This window comes from Triturus cristatus, chromosome 6 (assembly GCF_964204655.1).
Source record: "Triturus cristatus chromosome 6, aTriCri1.1, whole genome shotgun sequence".
In the NCBI taxonomy this organism is placed as follows: Eukaryota; Metazoa; Chordata; class Amphibia; order Caudata; family Salamandridae; genus Triturus; species Triturus cristatus.
The window spans coordinates 1,433,255,072-1,433,273,701 of record NC_140589.1 but is presented as its reverse complement, the minus strand read 5'-3'; the positions used below and the strand labels follow the sequence as shown (position 1 = coordinate 1,433,273,701).

Below are 18,630 nucleotides of genomic sequence, written 5' to 3'. Positions count from 1 at the left end.
TTTGAGAGATCGGCTCTCACGAGGCCCACGTCCACGAGGACCGAGTCGATCTTCTGCGCCAGAGTGTCAAAGCGCTGGTCCACCGAGGCCTTCATCTCGGCGATGGCGCTCATGACGTCTCAGAGGGTCAGGTCCGTGGGCAGAGCAGGAGCGTCAGTCGGGCCCGAAGGGGATCTACGCAGCGCCTCTGGAGATCCCTTCTGGAGGGTGTAGCGGTCCATATTGTTGGATTGATGGGCCGCGCCACGACGGGTCGACGTCGACTTCACCTTAGCCCGGTCGCCATCTTGTTTTGTGGCCATGGTCGCGGTCCCAAATCGAGCCAATCTCCTCAAAAAGGGGGTAGACAATCCCGTTCAAGGGCTCCGGGGGGGGGGCGACCACCGCTCCGCAGGACGGACCGCAGCCGGCGGGCCGGCAGGGCACCCCAACGAGGCCACACCACCGCACACCGCTTCGCGACCCTACCTCGCCTGGCAGCAAGGAGGGCGCAGAAGCGAAAGTGAAAGTGCGGGGTGCGCGAGTCGCCCAGCCTTGCCCGCCGCTGTTATTCACTTTGTCGCCGGATCGCCCCACAACTCCAGTACGGGGGGCCGGCGTGGAGAAGGCCGCAAACCTTAATCGGTGCTCCCGCCGGTGTCCGACGTCCGAATTGAAAACGGAAAACGGGCGTCACCTCAACTCGGGTTCACAAACACAGTCCCCTCATCTAGGACAGGATTCGGTCAGGATTTATGCAGGAGGTCGCGGAGGTCCTCGGGAGCCTCGCACCTACGCGGCCATCTTGGGTGCGCGCTAGGCTCCTCCCCACCCCATCGATATTCAACGGCCGTTGAAGAGAATAAGTGTGGAAATGGTATTTAAACTTAAGGAAGGCCGGGTCAGGGGGTGGAAGATTGTGTCCAATGGTAAGGGAAAAGAGAGAACAGGAAGGAGGGAAGGGGGTATTTCCTGTTGATCACTGCCATCTCTAGCAGCAAGCAAGAAGAATGGGTCAGAGCAATGCATTATTTCATATTGTGCGCCGTCGCTTTGAGGCAAAGCCCTCGTAGGTACGCTGGACATGGTAACTCCATGAAGTTCTACGCCAGGAATCAAAGGCATGGGCCCCAGGTTTTGTAGAATTATGGGAGTCTATGTTCCACCGATCCAGTCAGTTTTTCAATGCCAAGAGGTTCCCACAGTTTATAGAGCCAGTCAGTATGAGTTGGCGTCGTCTCTGAGCAGGGTCAAGACTGATTTGCATATGGCTGGGACTAAACTGGAATGGCGTGGTGAGCAAAAAGAAGATGAATTTAGGCCCAGACCTCTGTACTGGGGGTGAGTGTTTGACATTGTTCATCATTCCGTCCATCACTTGTTCTTTTTGTAATTGTCCCTAGCCAGAGAGCCTCCATCACCTGCTTCTCACTGCGGACACCATCTTGTGAGCGCTCGCGGCTCCATGGCTGCCAAGGTGTCAGAACTTCGGCCGATCTGACAGTAAGCCACAATCTTGGCTAACGATCAGTGCTGCAAGTGCCCCTCTCCCCCCCTATCCGTGGAGTAGGCAGCTCGGGGGAGCACCTATAACCGTCCGCAGGTGATCTTGTGCGCCAGAGCTCAAGAAGGTGGCACCTACTAGGGCCCCATTTTGGACACACATCCTTATTTAAATTTTAAACTATCTTGGGATTGTCAAATTTCAGGAGCAATATTTTGGACCTCAAAAATCATAGGACTATCTCTGAACTTCAGCAAAAGGACACGGGGAATCATAAAAAGATGCATAGATCCTGACCATAGACCATTTAGATGGATTACAGGTTGCTAATTTGGTTTTAAGAAACTGAGGTATAAGGACACAGATGGAGTTATGCACTATGCAGTCTATTTTGATACTTATACAAATGAATGTTCTAAAAAATAAAACAAAGGCCTCTCGAAGCTCGAGGGCATTTAAATCCCCTCGAGATCCGAGAGTCCTTTGTAAAACATTGGAATGTTGCTCTGCAGGCCTTTACCGGCCCGTAGAAGCCTGGAGCACTCCACTGTCTACAATGGAGCTCCCAACATTCCAATGTTCTAATAAGACATAGGGAAAAGCTGTGCTGTTTGAGAATGTTAACACTGCCTTGCAATATTTGATCAAATGGGTGCAGCAGGGGTGACTCTTAAGGGCTAAAAGCCTCACTTTCGGAGTTTTTTATAGTGGGGTTTGTCTAATTTTGCCCAAGATGCCCGCACAGCACTTAAAGAGGAAGGTGGGTGCTGGGGATCCAGATAATGGAGAGCATCGCCTCTATAGCGGGAAAGGATGACCTTACTCCTCCCCGCTCGGACGCCACTGCCCCAAGAGGAACCCAACCCACAATTAAGAAGTAGGACTGATTGGAGGGAAGCCTGGCCGGTCAGTTTGGCATCTGAGCCTGTGGCGCCGACAAAGTCATGTTTGCCCACAAGACAGATAGACACCTTTGCATCAAGGACAGATGCAGTGAATTCTTGAACAATTGGCTTTAAACGTCAGCTTAAGTCGAGGCAGTGGTTCTACGGTTTTTAGGGCAGGAGCAGGGATGTGCACTACAGTGATTGTCCTTGGCCCTCCATGGTACTCTATTGTACTGCCCTTAAACTGACAAAAGTTGGTGTTTGCGCCAGGGGAACAAGGTCTGGCCGGTTGCCGAGGCCCATCTACCGGGGGCATATCCCTCTGGGCTATCTCAAGCATGGCTCTTTGAAGGCTTCGCTGACTTGCTTGCCATGGCTCCTCTCCTTGTGAGGGCGCAGGCGAGTTAAACCTAGTAAAGATTACATCTGGTGGGCCCAGTGGCTTTCCGGTCAGGCCCGCCAGCCCCCTGTGCTGTAAGGGACAGCAGGAAGGTCAACTAAGACTCACCAATGTTGGTTAGAAGATTCCAGTGTATAGCAGTTCCCAAATTCTATGATACTAAAAGTAAATTAATGTACAATATGAAAGAAAATGTGAAATGATGTTAGAAATGCAATGAAGATATGTTAATAATAAATAAGGCCAGACAATGACTTACTCAAACAAAAACGTGAAGTACCTCAGGTCAATTCTTTTCTGCCTTTAGGGGGGTGGCCCTGTAATCCAAGGTTTTGGTTGGTCCCAACTCATCTGGGTATTGGTTCGGGCCCCCACCTGTTGAGTGCTTAATTTGAGCCACTGGTTTCTAAAGCTCCGCACCAACACAATTATCAGCATCAGCTTTAGTGACAATCTACCACATAGTGGCGCTGTCTGTCAAAATTTGAGATGAGCACAACAGCCTTCAATAAGTCAATATCCTTTCAAAATTACTAACATGCTGCTCACACCATTATTATAGCGTTGGGCAACATGGAATAGTCTGAATTGTCACATTTGTAGGAGTGTGATGGTTAGCAGTTGTGTTGGTTTTGTCATTAGCAGCTGGCAGAGGCAGTGGCTGGTGCAGGCTGCAGTGGCCTCTCGAGAAGGGCCCTGGCACTTACATTTTTTACAAATTAAGCACTGCCTGTGATACAGGAATTATTCACAGGAGGTGAGACCTGGAAGGCCTGAGGGCTTGTGTTCCCTTCCCTTCCCTTCTTGGGTATAGGGTGGTTTTCCTTTGAAATTATGAGCATTCAGTGCCAAAGGAAACTATTTCCCTTAACTATGACACGCAGTAGCTGCATTTCGTAAAACTGTGCACATCATTAGGAACACACAGTTGTACCAAAGTGGCAGGTAAGGCTGCTTTTGACTACAACCGTGTCTCCTGGGCAACAGATCACATGTAACGGAGGTCTGAGTAGCTGATCTCTTTGAGAGGTCAAAGACCCACATGTTCAGAATGAAAAACAAGCATTTGCAATGCAATAGGTCTCGCATTTACGAGAGTTTAAGCTATTGTCATTAACAATGGCAATAGCGCAAACTCTTGTAAACGCGAGACCTATTTCACTTCAAAGAAACGGACCCCATTGTCCGGGGCTGCTTGAAATGTGAAAGCGTGCACGTCGTGTAGGAGAAACATTAAAAAAAGAGTGCTTACAGACTAAATAAGACATACTGTGTCGTGACAGAAGTAAAAGGGCCAGTTGCCATTGGAGGTTACAAACGAAGACAAGGCGGTACTAAGGGGGGGACTAACAAGCCTATTAACTAATCAGTAGCCAGCATTTACGAAGGACAATGACAGAAGCCAATGATAAATATGGGCGGAGAGTGGCCAGGACTTGAAGTCAATACTCCAATACAGCATGCCTCGCAGAGCAGCGCATGCTCTGCCCAGGCTCAACCTAAAAACGGACTAGTTCCCTATACCCGGTCCCTGTCACTTCTTTTTACCTATGCAACAATAGAGTGATATAATAGATTAAATCTGCTTTAAATGTGAAGAGGATCACTCAAGTCAACACAGGAAAGTTGATATAACTCAGTTAAACATTAATTGATATGACCTGCACGTCTCTGCAGCTACTGGTTCAAATCCTGGCCGAGTTCAGCAAATTCGGTTACCACAGGATTTACTTTTTACAGTTTTGCAAAGCAGTGAAATTATTGGTCGGAAACGCTGGTGGCAAACAGGTCTTTTAAGAGAGAACATTTCTACCCTTTTTAACTGCTGCTTTTAATTTGTATATTATGTAGCGTACTGACGGAAAAAGAATGCGCATCTCACACAAGTTGATGCTACACTCTAATTCTTGAAACTTGTTTTGCACAGACTAACATCTATTTTATGAACGGAAAGTGTGCAAATGTTAATACTTATGGTGATGTATTAAAATGTGTACTTGTATTCAAAGAATGCAAAAATGCAAAGCACTTTTCAGACGCACTGTGACCAAGAGAATAAAAATATATTGTATGCAAAAAGGACTAGAGCTAAAAACAGGAAACAAACACCAAAAGTAGACTAAGAGCAAAATAACAGAGGGGTTTAGGAGAATGGCAGGAGGAATGGTAACAGTTGAAAAATGTAAGCAGGGTGCTGAGCAAGCATCACCGTGAAGTGTACTGGTACCAGAAAACAAAATATACATGGAGCTTCTTCCAAAACAAAATATAAAGACATAAAAAATAAGTCTCTGCCGGACAATGTGAAAGTTATCTAGAAGCAGTGCATCACAATAAGGTTGACTTAGGAAAACTAACTATTGAAAGAAATACAACGGCTTAAGTTCAACATCTTATGGCATGGAAACAACATACTAAAGAAGCAGTACAGAACATTGTCAAACCTGAAGGACCTGAAACCAAATTTAACACCTGTAAAGGATGTGCAAAGAAAAATGATAAACTTGTAAAAAGATTTTATACACATCACTCATGGATCATGAAATGTCATCACTTGGAGCATGTGCACATGTACACTCTGATGCAAACTGGTGGAGTACTCACCAAGTCTTCTGCAGTCACTGGGTGCCCTCTCTTGTCATTGGCCACGACCATCTTCCCCAGCCTCTCCCTCATGTCAGGCAGGCTATCGGTCAGAGCGAGGATGGCCATGATTTCACTGGCAACAGCAATGTCAAACTGAGCCTGAGGGAAAGGACAAGTCACTGTTTAGGTCAAGGCCACCAGAGTGGTACAGTTCATACAGTTGTTTACTACTAGGACATAACCTGCTTATATCCAGAGACTGAAAATATTGCCAGAGGCATAAGAAATGGGAGGCTGTACCTTCCAACAACTGACAACCACAGTGGCTTGTTGTGGGATTCTAATTCTCAGACATTTTTATTTTACTTATTTTGTTTGAGTATTTGCAATAGTTCTATGCCAGAAGACTGACAGCGCTTTACACCAAAGGATAAGAACTTGCAAAGAATAATGGTAGAAGGATTAACTGGAAGTTAGTTACAACATTTGGGTCAAAAGACCTGAAGGATTCCCAGCACCGAAGCGGCGGCTCCTCCATTATGGCGGAGGAGCATAGCCCCACCGGCTGCGAGTGAAGCAGGCACACACATTAATAAAAATGAGAATAAATAACAATTTATTAATGTGTCTCAGGCTCGTGCTGGTCCAGAGTGATGGAAGGGGCCGGGGCTGATCAGAGCAATTACACTAGTAATGCATCCCCCCGCCAGTACACCGGTCAGCTTGGCCGGCTGCCTGCAGCCGATCAATCTGACCTGCGCACTTTAGAGCCTGCAACTCCAAGCCTCGGAAACAGCAGAGGGATTGCAGCCGCAGGCCCCCAGCCTCAAAATGAGCTCTGGGTTAGCCTGCTCCAGCCAATTGATTGGCTGGTTTCACGTTGTACTAGGGCGAAGTCCTTCCCTTTCCAGCAGAGTCAGCCGAGGAGAGCGCCGGGAGGAAGGAGACCACATCCAGAGCCTGCGGCAGCGAGGACATGTAAAAAAGCGTCAGCAGCAGTTAAGTTCTTTGTAGTTAAGTTCTTTGTATTTTTTTTAATATGTATTGTTGTCTGTTTCCCCCCACCATGCCAATCCGCCCCCACACCAGCTGCTACTGCAGCACAGATGTCAGATTGTGGTGATGTGGGGTAGGTGCATTGAAAGAGCCTTTCTTGTAACTCACACAACGAGCTAATAATTGCAACAAGGGAGGTTTGTAATCAAGAGACCCAGTAAGCAACTATGCAGAGGCTAGAAATAAGTACACCAATGAAATGTCAGGGCCAAGTTAAGTTTCCACTAGGCATCACAAATAGTCTGAGAAGTAAAGTGTGTCAAACCTTTAGTGAACCACACCACAGTGATTTAAACAAGGACAGCTGACCCATTAAACGTAGAAAGGCTGAAAGGGCAGACAAATAACCTTTTACAATGCCAACTGCAAGGCCTTGCTAGGTTAAAGAGAGAACAAACAAGAAATTGCCTGACAGTTTCGTTTGTAAGGGGTCAGTGTCCCTGGCATCACACCAAATTGCGAACTTGTAGCAGTGCCCAGCATAGATGGATTTTGTGTAAGGCAGTTGAAACAAGGATGATATTCACCATTTCAAGCGACAACTAACAAGCATTAAAGTGTTGCTGTTCAATTTCCGTGCTGCGAGGTGTAGGTTGTGAAAGTTGGGCTATGTACTTTGCCCTATTGCTGAGAAAGGAGGCCCCTCCCAGAGATGTAACCTGACCCCAGGACAGATGACAATGCCCGGGAGTTCCCAGTACCATATTCTCCAGGACCAACCAAGGGGAATTAGGATGTCTAAACAACAATTTTCTATTCATTTTCTTCAGAAATCAATGCATAAGAGGTAGCAACGAGACTGACAGCGACCAATCCCGTAGTCCCCCCTTTAACACTATTCCACTTATTTAGAGCCAGGAGCGTGTTGTGAGAACTGCTAGGCCAAGAATTGTTGGAACCACCAGAGGTAATACCTCTCACCACAATGTTACGCACTGAATCCCCAAGTAAAATGGTTTCACACATTTACAACAAAACGCAGGAGCTGCGCCGTAACCGATATGTAAAGGCCAGATTGGAATGGCAACTGGACTTGGAGCTTACACTGGACGACGATACATGAAAATATTGCTGTGAAGCTACGAAATGTATTTCACTCAATGGCAGACACCGCCTTATACAATTTAAATTCCTTAAAAGAATTTACCACACCCCTGTCCGGTTACACAGATTTGGACTGCGTGAAACTGATTGGTGTGAAAGGTGCGGGGGGAGGGCTGGCTTTCTATATTTGGCTTCGTTGTGCCCTCCCGTTGCTAACTTCTGGACACAGATTTTTTCTAAACTATGTGAGATTGTAGGAGAAACCGTGGGTCCGGACACACTACTAGCCATATTGGGCTACTCCAAAAGATTCAGTAAAGATATCAGACGTCTGATTGATATGGGCAGCTTGACAGGCAAGCGAGTGATGGCAATGCATTGAGCGTGTGGCCCTCCCCCCTCCTTAACACAATGGTCCAGGGATATGTTGTTCTGTAACACCCAAACAGAATTGTATAGCGAACTACTTCCCCCACGAAGTCGCCCTAAAAACATCTGGAGTCTATATAACACCTACATAGAAAGCCAGAAATTAGACTATTACATACTGTGCCACCTGAGTGCACAATTGTGTAGAGAATAAATGTATCATTACCTTCCATAGGCTAATGTCCTCCATAAAGCTGCATCAGTAAAATCATGATCTGTCCCTCCATGTATATTGTCACTGTCTTTTTCGTTTAGTTGAACTTTAAGTAGTATTCTTTTATATTGAATTACTTGTCTTGTAATTTAGTTTTATTATGTTTTATTATTGATGGATTGTAATTAGTTTCTTTTTTGTCACTGGGTTTCCTTTTGGTGGGATTATAAAATTTAATAAAGCCAATAATAAAAAAAAATTAAAAAAGAGGTAGCAGCGGGAAGGCGTACAGGAGTCCTTCTTTCCATTGCTGCCAGAATGCATCTCCCAATGAGCACTCTCACGGAAACTCCAAAACACAAAATCATTGCCACTGCACGATCAACAGTGGCAAATAGATCTAGCCAGCACGTTTCCATTGATTGAAAAAGGTATGTGCCACCTCTGGATGCAAACACGACTTATGACCTACCAGGTGAGATCAGCTCATTTTGTCTGCTCTGGGTGCAGGGACACTGTCTGGTGGTTGGTAAATAGAAAAAGGTTTTGTTGCTCCAGCCATCTCCAGAACTACAAAGCCGCTTGGACCCAGGGCCCCACTTTACCCTGCTTGTTGCAATACCACATGGTTGTGGGCTTGTCCATGAGAATTTGCATCAGTATACCTTTGATAGAGGGCAAGAAAGCCTTCAGGGCCAGAAGAATGGCCTGCAGCACGAGTAGGTTGATGTGTTGCTCACTCTTGCCTAGAGGCTAGAGGCCTCTGCTCTTCAGCTCCCATTTCCACCCAGCAGCGCTGCATCCATCACCACTGTCAGCTCTGGATGTGGAAGGGAAAGCGGTCTGTCACAGGACAAATAGTGATGTGTCAGCCATCACTGCAGAGTTTGGGCCATCTCCTTTGAGACCTGGATGGAGTTGGAAAGGTGCCTTGATGCTGGGCCCACTAATATTTCAGGTTCCACTGCAGGAACGACAAGTGCCACCTGGCATTGATGACAAGAAGGATGCACAGGGCTAAGAGGTAAAGCAGCCTCACAGCCATACTCATCGCAACCCAGGACTGAACCCAAGGAACAAGTTACTTACCTTTGTTAATGCTTTTTCTCATAGAGACTAGCTAATGCACAAGTTACTACTTGTGTAATGATATATCTGTAAGAGACATTAGTTAGTGAGATTCCTTACCTTAGAATATCCCCAGGCATCAGACTGGATCCGGAAAGTATTTTCGTTAGCAGTACCCCTACGCGTCAGTAGGTGGCGTTGTGTGGATCTGCGTCTGTCGCTGGGTCGTATGTGTCGAGATGATGTCACGGAGACTACTTAGGCGCCACCCATGCGTGCTGACGTCAGTTCTGTACACGACTTCCCGCGCCAGGAGTGCAGAGCCATGCAAGAAACTGACCACTGGTTCCATGAAACTAGGGCCCTGAAAGGGGATGACCTTAACCCTAGAAATCTGTTCGCAGAACGGGGAGGATGGGTCAGGCGGTAAGGAATCTATCACTAACTAATGTCTCTTACAGATATATTGTTACACAAGTAGTAACTTGTGCATCTAAAAGAGACACGTTAGTGATGGATTCCTTACCTTAGAATAGTTACCCCAGCAATACCAACCCCGGTGGTGGGTCTGCAAATAGATTACACCAGAAAGTCACGGAGAACAGAACGGCTAAAGAAGCTGTCTCTCCGGATTTGACTGTCAAGGCAGTAATGCTTTGTAAATGTGTGCAGCAAGGCCCACGTAGCTGCCAGACAAATATCCTGCAAGGGAACGCCGCGTCCCAAGGCAGTAGTGGCTGCCGTTGCCCTGGTAGAATGGGCACAGGAGGCTCTGTTGAACTATGCTTAAAATGGCCACTGAGACTCCATTTCGTGTGGCCATGCTCTCAGCAACCTGGTGAAGGATTGCTTTCTATGTCCCTGTTAGAACTTGTTTAATCCTCCTTGCGGTTGAGCCGATTCCAGAAGCTGCTTGTGTACCTCGCCTCCCCCCCGGTTGTGGCAGAGACTTCGCCACATCCTCTTCACTGTTGGTAACTCAGTCTCTTACACCATCAGCTGCGCTCCGTGACCACGCCATCTGGGCGCTGAAGCAAGAGGATGTGTACATTGTGCAATCAGAGACCGACGCGCTCTGGCCACGATTACACCACCTGAGACTGATGAGGAATTTGTTGGATGTGTAAAGGGTGTAGATAGTGCTATAATTATGTGTGCGCTGCGGAGTGAAGCAGCAGTCTCTGTAGAAGTGTCTTTGTACCATTCTGGGACCCTGTCCATAGCTCGAGCTAATATTAAATGTACTGTCCTCCACAGCTAAGTTGTCCTGGTCTCTTTGGTAATGCATGAGTAATCAAGGTGAACCCGTAGATTCTAGGTGTCCCCTGCACTGCTGGCTTTGACCCTCCAGTCGGGAGGGGTCTCTAAGAGCCGGTTCTACAATTGGCGCCCAAACGTGTGGCGTCTTCGGTGGTCGTCATCGAGCTTGGTGGTCATGAGGGGTCCGTGATTGAATTCCAAGGGAGGCGCGCCACTACATCGGCTGAAAATTGTCCTTGTGGGCCCGAGGTCTCAGATTGCGCGATTCCTCCCTCCTATGGGCTATCCGACTGCGGTCCCGACTGACACCCCAGTCCCGGTTCCTAATTTATGGAGATCGAGACCATTGTGACAGTTGCCGTGCGAGGAAAGATTAACGGTCAGGTAACAGAGGGAGTGATCCAGTTCCTTGGTGAATTGTATTTGGTTTTGGGTATTGTTCGACTTTTGCAAATGCTGAAGCCAAGGGGTAAGTACAGTCATATGCTGTAACTGTTTGATTGTACCCTTCGATGTTTGGAACCAGGATACTTGTCTAGAGATGCCTGGATTTAGTAAATTTCGGAAATGGTGTTGTTGTTGTGCACAGGACTCCGTATTGGAGGAATCTTGTCCGATTCCTCCCTTGGGGACCCCTAATCACGAAGTCTATGTTAAACATGGTATTGGCCTGATTGTGTTTTCCTCACTCTGGCACAAGTATACAAAGGGTAATGCTGAGCTACAATGGCCAATGCATGGTCGTTTTGAACGTCCTGTATTAGACATTCTGGAGGAGAAATTGTTTCAAAGAAAAGTTAGACCTGCGATGTTGGATTCCTTTCGGGTTTGGCGCAAGGAGTCCAAGCAGAAGGAAATCAAACTCAAAAAGAGAGAAGCTAAAACAATGCGTATGAGTGTGATTCAGAAGGCCCAGAATCATGATGATCAGAAAATAGAAGAGGGTATAGTGATACACGATAGATTACATCAAATGCAGATAGATGGATGTTAACTTACTAAGAAGGTCCCCGAAAAGGCCCGGGACAAGGAGGATGACCCTCTCATGTCCTCCATGTTGGACACCCCTCCACCTCATGCTCCCACCATGTACCCAGCCCTTGATCCCGCACAATTGGCCCTCGCTGCTGCTCCAGTTGTTGCCCATGCCCTGGTTTGTCCGATTCCTTAGCCACTCGTTCCCGATGCCCCGACTGTTCAGGCCACTGTACCGGTGCAGGTCCACCCTTTCCCTTCCCTTGTTGCTCCTTCCACTAGTCCCATGCCTCTCCAACCCAATGTGCCTTTAACTCCCGTTACAACGAATCCGTTTCTTGTTGACAGTCATCCGACACCTTACCCCAGTGCAGGGCTATTAGCAAATGCTTGATCAGTGGTCCGTGATTATATCCCTTATGTAACTTCGCATAGACCACCCACTCCCAGACGACGTACTTTGCATAGACAGATAGGTAATACACAGGAACAACTCGCTATGAGTCAACAGGCTCATATGTGGATGGGAAATGGCACTATGTACACCGCTCAGGATATATGGATGACCATGGATCAGTGGATGCGCATCCAACAGATTGACACTTTGTGATGTGTGACATACTGACCCAAATGTGGGTAGATTTGGTAGAATCGGGTCCACCCCCAGATCTTTATGACCTTCGCAATAAGGTTGCAAAGGGGGACATTCAGGGCCTCGCACTATTCTGCGATCTGATCACGTTAGTAGCCTTTAGGGACTCTTTATCTGATGCCATGCTGAATAAGGGTTTTCCAATGAAGGCGGTACAGCCTGTTTGGAGGGACCGCATTGCTGGCGTGGGTGACCAGCCTGACATACCGGCGGGTTTTAGGCAAATGTGGGTCCATGTCCCTTGGAAAAGGTCTGATGTCCTCCAGCTTAAAAGCCAATTGCCTGACCCGCGTAAAAATCCAGCGGGTTTTTACAAGGAATTGACTCAGACCCTCCAGTCTTGCGTGATGACTTTAGCAGATATCGATATGTTAATGGGACAGGTAGTACCGACTGAAGTAGAATTTGGAGACTTTGCTAAAGGGTTCCTCCCCTTTTGGGGCACTGTGGTCAATAGTCGCAATATTCAACACCTTACAAGAGTGGTAGAGGCCACCATCAACGTGACTGCCGGTGCTCTCAGTAACATCTCTGCTGAACTTCAAGCGGACCGCCTCATGACTTTGCAGAACTGGATGGTTCTTGATATAATCCTAGCGGACCGTGGAGGAGTCTGTAAATTGATCTGAACCAGCTGCTGTGTATATATACCTGATAATGCACCGACAGTTTATCAAGCAATCCAGAAGCTCCATAAGATTGTTTCCGACATACATCAGGATGAGGGTTCATGGTCCCTAACTGGTTGGTTTTGGGGCCTGGTCTCTCAGTGGGGATGGAAGATATTGATTTGCGTTGCCATCATTGCAGCCACATTCTTTTCTTGCTGCCTCTGTGTTCAATGTATGCCCGAGCTATGTGGCCTCTGTGCCACTTCTTTAACACACAAGCCAGTAAATTCACACTACTAGAATGCCATGATGATGCTTGCGAAGGAGGTCCAGAATATGATGGACATTGACCTAGGTGATGACTGAAAGTTGCCTCTTCATGGCAAAAGGAGGGACTGTTGAACTATGCTTAAAATGGCCACTGAGACTCCATTTTGTGTTGCCATGCTCTCGGCAACCTGGTGAAGGATTGCTTTCTATGTCCCTGTTAGAACTTGCTTAACCCTCCTCATGCTTAATCCTCCTTGCTTCTTGCTGTTGTGCCGATTCCAGAAGCTGCTTGTGTACCTCGCCCCCACCGGTTGTGCCAGAGACTTAGCCACATCCTGTCCACTGTTTGTAACTCAGCCTCTTACACCATCAGCTGTGCTCCGTGACCACGCCATCTGGGCTCTGAAACAAGAGGCTATGTACATTGTGCAATCAGAGACCGACGCGCTCCGACCACGATTACGCCACCTGAGACTGATGAGGAACTTGTTGGATGTGTAAAGGGTGTGGCTAGTGCTATAATTATGTGTGCGCTGCGGAGTGAAGCAGCAGTCTCCGTAGAATTGTCTTTGTACCATTCTGGGACCCTGTCCTTAGCTCGAGCTAATACATTAAATTTACTTTCCTCCACAGCTAAGATGTCCTGGTCTCTTTGGTAATGCACGAGTAATCAAGGTGAACCCGTGGATTCTAGGTGTCCCCTGCACCGCTGGCTTTGACCCTCCAGTCGGGAGGGGTCTCTAAAAGCCGGTTCTACAGCGCCTTCTTAGCCAACAAATAACAAGCTTTGATGCACAGAACGACCCACGAGAGATGGTTCGTTTGTGCACGGTCCGACATTTTTTGGCGCCCACGTAGCCAACAAAGAGCTGGTCATCCACCCAGAACTGCTGTGTGCGCTTCAGATAGAAAGAAAGCTCACGTTTTGGGTCCAATCGGTGGAGCCTCTCTTCCTCTTTTGAAGGAGGCAGAAAGAAGGTGGGCAAAGTGATGGTCTGCCCGATGTGGAAGGGCGTGACAACCTTTGGCAAAAAAGAAGGACGGGTCCTTAAAACCACCTTGTCCGGTTGAACAGAAAGGAAAGGAGGTTTAGAAGAAAGAGCCTGGAGCTCACTCACTCTTCTGGCAGAGGTGATAGCTACCAGGAAAGCCGTCTTGAGAGTAAGACGACATAAAGGACAGGTATGAAGGGCCTCAAAAGGAGCGCACATCAGATATGTCAAGACAAGATTTAAGTCCCTTTGAGGCATTATGAAAGGCACGAGAGGAAACATGTGCGTAATGTCTCTCAAGAAACGGTTAACAACCGGAGACTTAAAGAGAGAAGGCTGATCTGGAAGCCTTAGAAAGGTGGAGATAGCCGAAAGATAACCTTTGATAGTGCCCAGAGCAGAGCCCTGCTGGGCCAGGGATAGTAAGAACAGAAGGACCTCAGAAAGAGTGACAGAAAGGGGATCCACAGACTTTGCTGTGCACCATGCCACAAACTTGTTCCACCGGCAGGCGTATACTGTCTTAGTGGAGAGACGCCGGGCTACCAGAATGACATCACAGACTTAGGGAGGAAGATCGAAAGCTGTCAACTGTCGCCGCTCAATCTCCACGCATGGAGGTGGAGGCTGGACAGGTCCGGGTGGAGGACTGCTGCGACAGAAGATCCTCCTGAAGAGGCAGTTGGATCAGGGTATCGATAGCCATGCTGAGTTGCTCGGGATACCAGTATCTTCATGCCCAATCCGGAGCCACAAGGATGACTTGGGCCCGGTCGCGCCGAATCTTCTTCAGCACTCTGGGCAGAGGTAGTATAGGTGCAAAGACGTACAATAGACCGCAACTCCACTTGCGATGAAAAGCGCCGCCTAGCGAGTGCCGCCTTGGAAATTCTAACGCGCAGAACTGATGACATTGCGCGTTCTCTTCGGTGGCGAATAGATTTAACCAAGGCTCTCCCCACTGCAGAAAGAGACCTTGCGCCACCTCCGAGTTCAGACACCATTCGTGATCCATCAAGCACCGACGGCTGAGTTTGTCCGTCCTGGCGTTCAGAGAACCTGCCAGGTGTTGAACCACCAAGGTAATGCCTTGATGTTCCAGCCATGTCCAGAGGCGTAGAGCCTCCTGACGTAGGGTCCACGACCCCACCCCGTTTGTTGCAATACCACATGGCGGTGGTGTTGTCCATGAACACCTACACCACACTTCCCTGGACAAAAGGAAGGAATGCCTTCAGTGCAAGCCGGATCGCCCGAAGCTTCAGAAGGTTGATATGGATCCGGGACTCCGCCATAGACCAGAGTCCTCTGATATCCACCTCTCCCAAGTGGCCTCCCCATTCCAGGAGGGACGAATCAGTCACCACTGTGTGCTCCGGTTGGGGAAGGGAGAGGGATCTGCCATTGACCCAATTGCGATTCATAAGCCACCACTGCAATTGTCGTGCATTGCCCTCTGAGATCTGGACATGATCGGACAGGTTGCCCTGATGCTGCGCCCACTGCAGAGCCTGCATATGCCATCTGGCATATTGCACTAGCAGGATGCAGGAGGCCATCAAGCCCAGGAGCTGGAGGGTCATCCTTACTGAAACCCAGGCTAGAGGCTGAAAGATCGGAATCATAGCCTGAATATCCCAGAACTGCTATTCGGGAGGATAGACCCGAAACAGCGTTGAATCCAGAACCCCGCCGATGAAGGGGAGATTCTGAGAGGGGCTCAGGTGCAACTTTGGCACGTTGATGGAGAACCCCAGCAAATGCAGGAGGTTGGCCGTAGTCTGAAGGTGGGAGATGACTGCCTGGGGCCAGCCCACCTTCAACAACCAGTCGTCGAGGTAGGGGGAAGACTGACACCCATGACCTGCGCAGATGAGCTGCGACCACCGCCATCACTTTCGTGAACACCCGAGGGGTGCTGGTAAGGCCGAAGGGGAGCACGGCAAACTGAAAATGCACCGGGCCTACTGTGAACCGCAGGTAATGCCGGTGGGCAGGATGGGGATGTGAAAATATGCGTCCTGCAAGTTCAACGCTACCATCCAGTCACCAGGGTCGAAGGCAGCCAAGACCTGAGCATGAGTCTGCATTTTGAACTTCTCCTTCCGGAGGGAGCGGTTGACGTTCCAGAGGTCCAAGATAGGACACAGACCCCCTTTGTCCTTCTTGGGGCCCAGAAAGTAGTGGGAATAACAACCACTCCCCACTTCCGGCGCAGGAACGCACTCGATGGCCCCCTTGGCCAAGAGGGTCGTAAATTCCTGCAGGAGAGTTGCCAAGTGTTCCCCCGACATGCGGTGGTACCAAGGTGGCATGGCGGGAGGGGTGGACTGAAAGGGAAGGGAGTAACCCCTTGTGGATGATCTGCAACACCCACTTGTCTGATGTGATAGCGTGCCAGTGAGGGAGGTGATGGCGGATCCTGCCACCCACTGGCATGGGGTGCTCCTCAAAGCTCGGATTAGGAAGGTTTGGAGGTAGAAGCAGCGGGGGCGGAGGTGGACTGACCACCGCACGCCGATTCCCAGACCCGTCCCTTCGAAAACCGCGGTCACGCTAAAGCTGCTTCTGCACAGGCTTGCTGAAGGAACGTGCCTGGGTGCCCCTTTTGTGGCCACGAAAGGAACGAAAACCAGGAGTGGCTGGGCCTTTCGTGGAAAGACCTAAGGACTTGGCCGTAGCCCGCGAGTCCTTAAAACTCTCAAGCGCACTGTCAGCCTTATCGCCAAACAGGCGGGTGCCATCAAAGGGCATGTCCATGAGTGGGCTTTGTACATCCAGCGAGAACATGGTAGATCTCAACCAGGTATGGCGACGAAGCGCCACAGTCGTACAAATAGCTCTACCTAGTGTGTCCGCGGTGTCTAAACCACACCGAATGGTGAACTTAGCTGCATCTTTACCCTCGGCAACAGCCTGAGATAGCACGGCTTGGGCCTCCTCAGAACACTGAGGCAACACCTGTGCAATGGCTTCTCACACCGCGTGGAAATAGCGGCCCAAGGGGCATGCGGTGTTCACCGACCGCAGCCCTAAGCTGGCTGAAGAAAACAACCGCTTGCCGAACTGCTCCAGCTTCTTAGAGTCCTTATCCGGCGGAGCCGTGGGAAATGCACTCTGGGACGTCGAAGCTTGGATGACCAGGCTCTCAGGCGTAGGATGAGTGGCCAGAAAGGCAGGGTCACCCAGCGCTGGGCGATGACGCCAGGCGATGTTCTTATCCACAGGGGCCCATGTGGCTGGCCGTGACCAAGTGCCCAGTAAGAAGTCAGTGAGGGCGTCATTAAATAATAGCAGGGGCTCTGACGAAGTGGACGCCATCTGGAGCACCTCAGCGAGGAGATTAGTTTTTAGGGCCACCATAGGGAGATCAAGGTTGAGGACCTCAGCTGCCCGACGGAGCACCACCGTGTAAGAAGTGCCCTCCTCCATGGTAGGCGGAGGAGAGGCAAACCCCAGGTCAGAGGAGACATCAAGGCGGCAGGCCTCCTCTAACTCATCCGCCCAGTCCTGCTCAGTCATACTGACTACCAAGAGGGTCCTAGGACCCCTCCCAGTCGTCCTCCACCTCAGCCGTATGGGATACAGACTGTGGCGGCAGGGCAGGGACCGGGGAAGGAACAAACGTCCCAATGCGGATCCCAGGTAGGGACAAAAGTTTCCTGGAACCTGGGCAGGGGTGGAACAAATGGCATCCACTGTAGCACCGGAGGCAGAGCGGAGGGTGGCGCTGGGGCTGGAGCCGGCAGCGTGGGACCTTGTGGTGCCGTGGCCGGAGCCAGCGGCGCAGGATCGTGCGGCGCCAAAGCCTCCGGCGGTGCCGACGGCCAACAGGATCCCGACACGGGACTGCAGGGCCCAAGAGCACGCCGGCGGGAGCCCGAGGCCTAAACAGGTGGTCCATGGTAGCAAGAAATTCTTGCACGTATGCGGGAGTCGCCGACGGACCCGGATAAGGTGGGTAGGCCACGTTACTCCCGGGCTCCGAAGGAGCCGCAGGGGCAGAACCTCTGTCCTCGTCAGCATCTGGGGAAAGACGGGGGACGTCAGAGAGCGACAACGCTTCTTCGACTTCTTTTTGTGTCGTCTCTTATCCGAGGGTGAAGATTCGGAGCCCAAGGAGTGATGGTGGCCCCGCGAGCGTTCTCTGGAGCGGCCCCTGGACTATGAACGGTGCGGGGACGAGTGCCGGACATCAAGCAGCTTCCGGCACCGCTCCCTCAAAGCCTTCGGGCCATGGCCAGACAGTCCATACAGGACCGGGAGTCGTGGTCGCTCTCCAGGCAGTAGAGACAGACGTCGTGGGGGTCCGCCACCGGCATATTGCGACGGCAGGTCCCACAAGACTTAAAACCAGGCATCCCTACGTGCACCAGAGTAGACTCAAACTTAAAGGAGACAAAAAGTCTCAAAAAGATAGTCAAAAAGTGACTAAGGTACGTGCTCTAACCGGATCTGTGCTTACTGGCGCGGAAAAAGAAAGAACTGACGTCAGCGCGCATGGGTGGCGCCTAAGTAGTCTCCGTGATGTCATCTCGACGCATACGACGCCAGCGACGGACGCGCTGTGGTACTGCTAGCGAAAAATTTCCAGATCCAGTCTGACGCCTGGGGATTTTCTAAGGTAAGGAATCTAACACGAACATGTTTCTTTCAGATTGTCCACGCAGCAGTACTTCATGAAGCTGCACACGTGGCAGCTTGGCAGATGTCCAAAGCAGGTACCCCACATGCTAAAACAGTAGTAGCAGCCTTGGCACTTG

General features: G+C 49.7%; 1 protein-coding gene and 1 long non-coding RNA gene across 4 annotated transcripts in view; one reads left to right on the top strand and one right to left on the bottom strand.

The window, feature by feature from the left end:
• MTHFD1L (methylenetetrahydrofolate dehydrogenase (NADP+ dependent) 1 like) overlaps positions 1-18,630 on the bottom strand; it is a 1,409,858-nt gene that overhangs the window by 810,050 nt on the left and 581,178 nt on the right. For all 3 annotated transcript variants that reach the window (XM_085612491.1, XM_085612490.1, XM_085612492.1), the window contains exon 18: positions 5,375-5,515. In XM_085612491.1, the coding sequence (XP_085468617.1) occupies positions 5,375-5,515 (141 nt within the window). The remainder of the gene's footprint in view (positions 1-5,374; positions 5,516-18,630) is intronic.
• The window catches only part of LOC146821500 (uncharacterized), a 223,604-nt gene that overhangs the window by 101,263 nt on the left and 103,711 nt on the right, over positions 1-18,630 (top strand). The window lies entirely within an intron of this gene.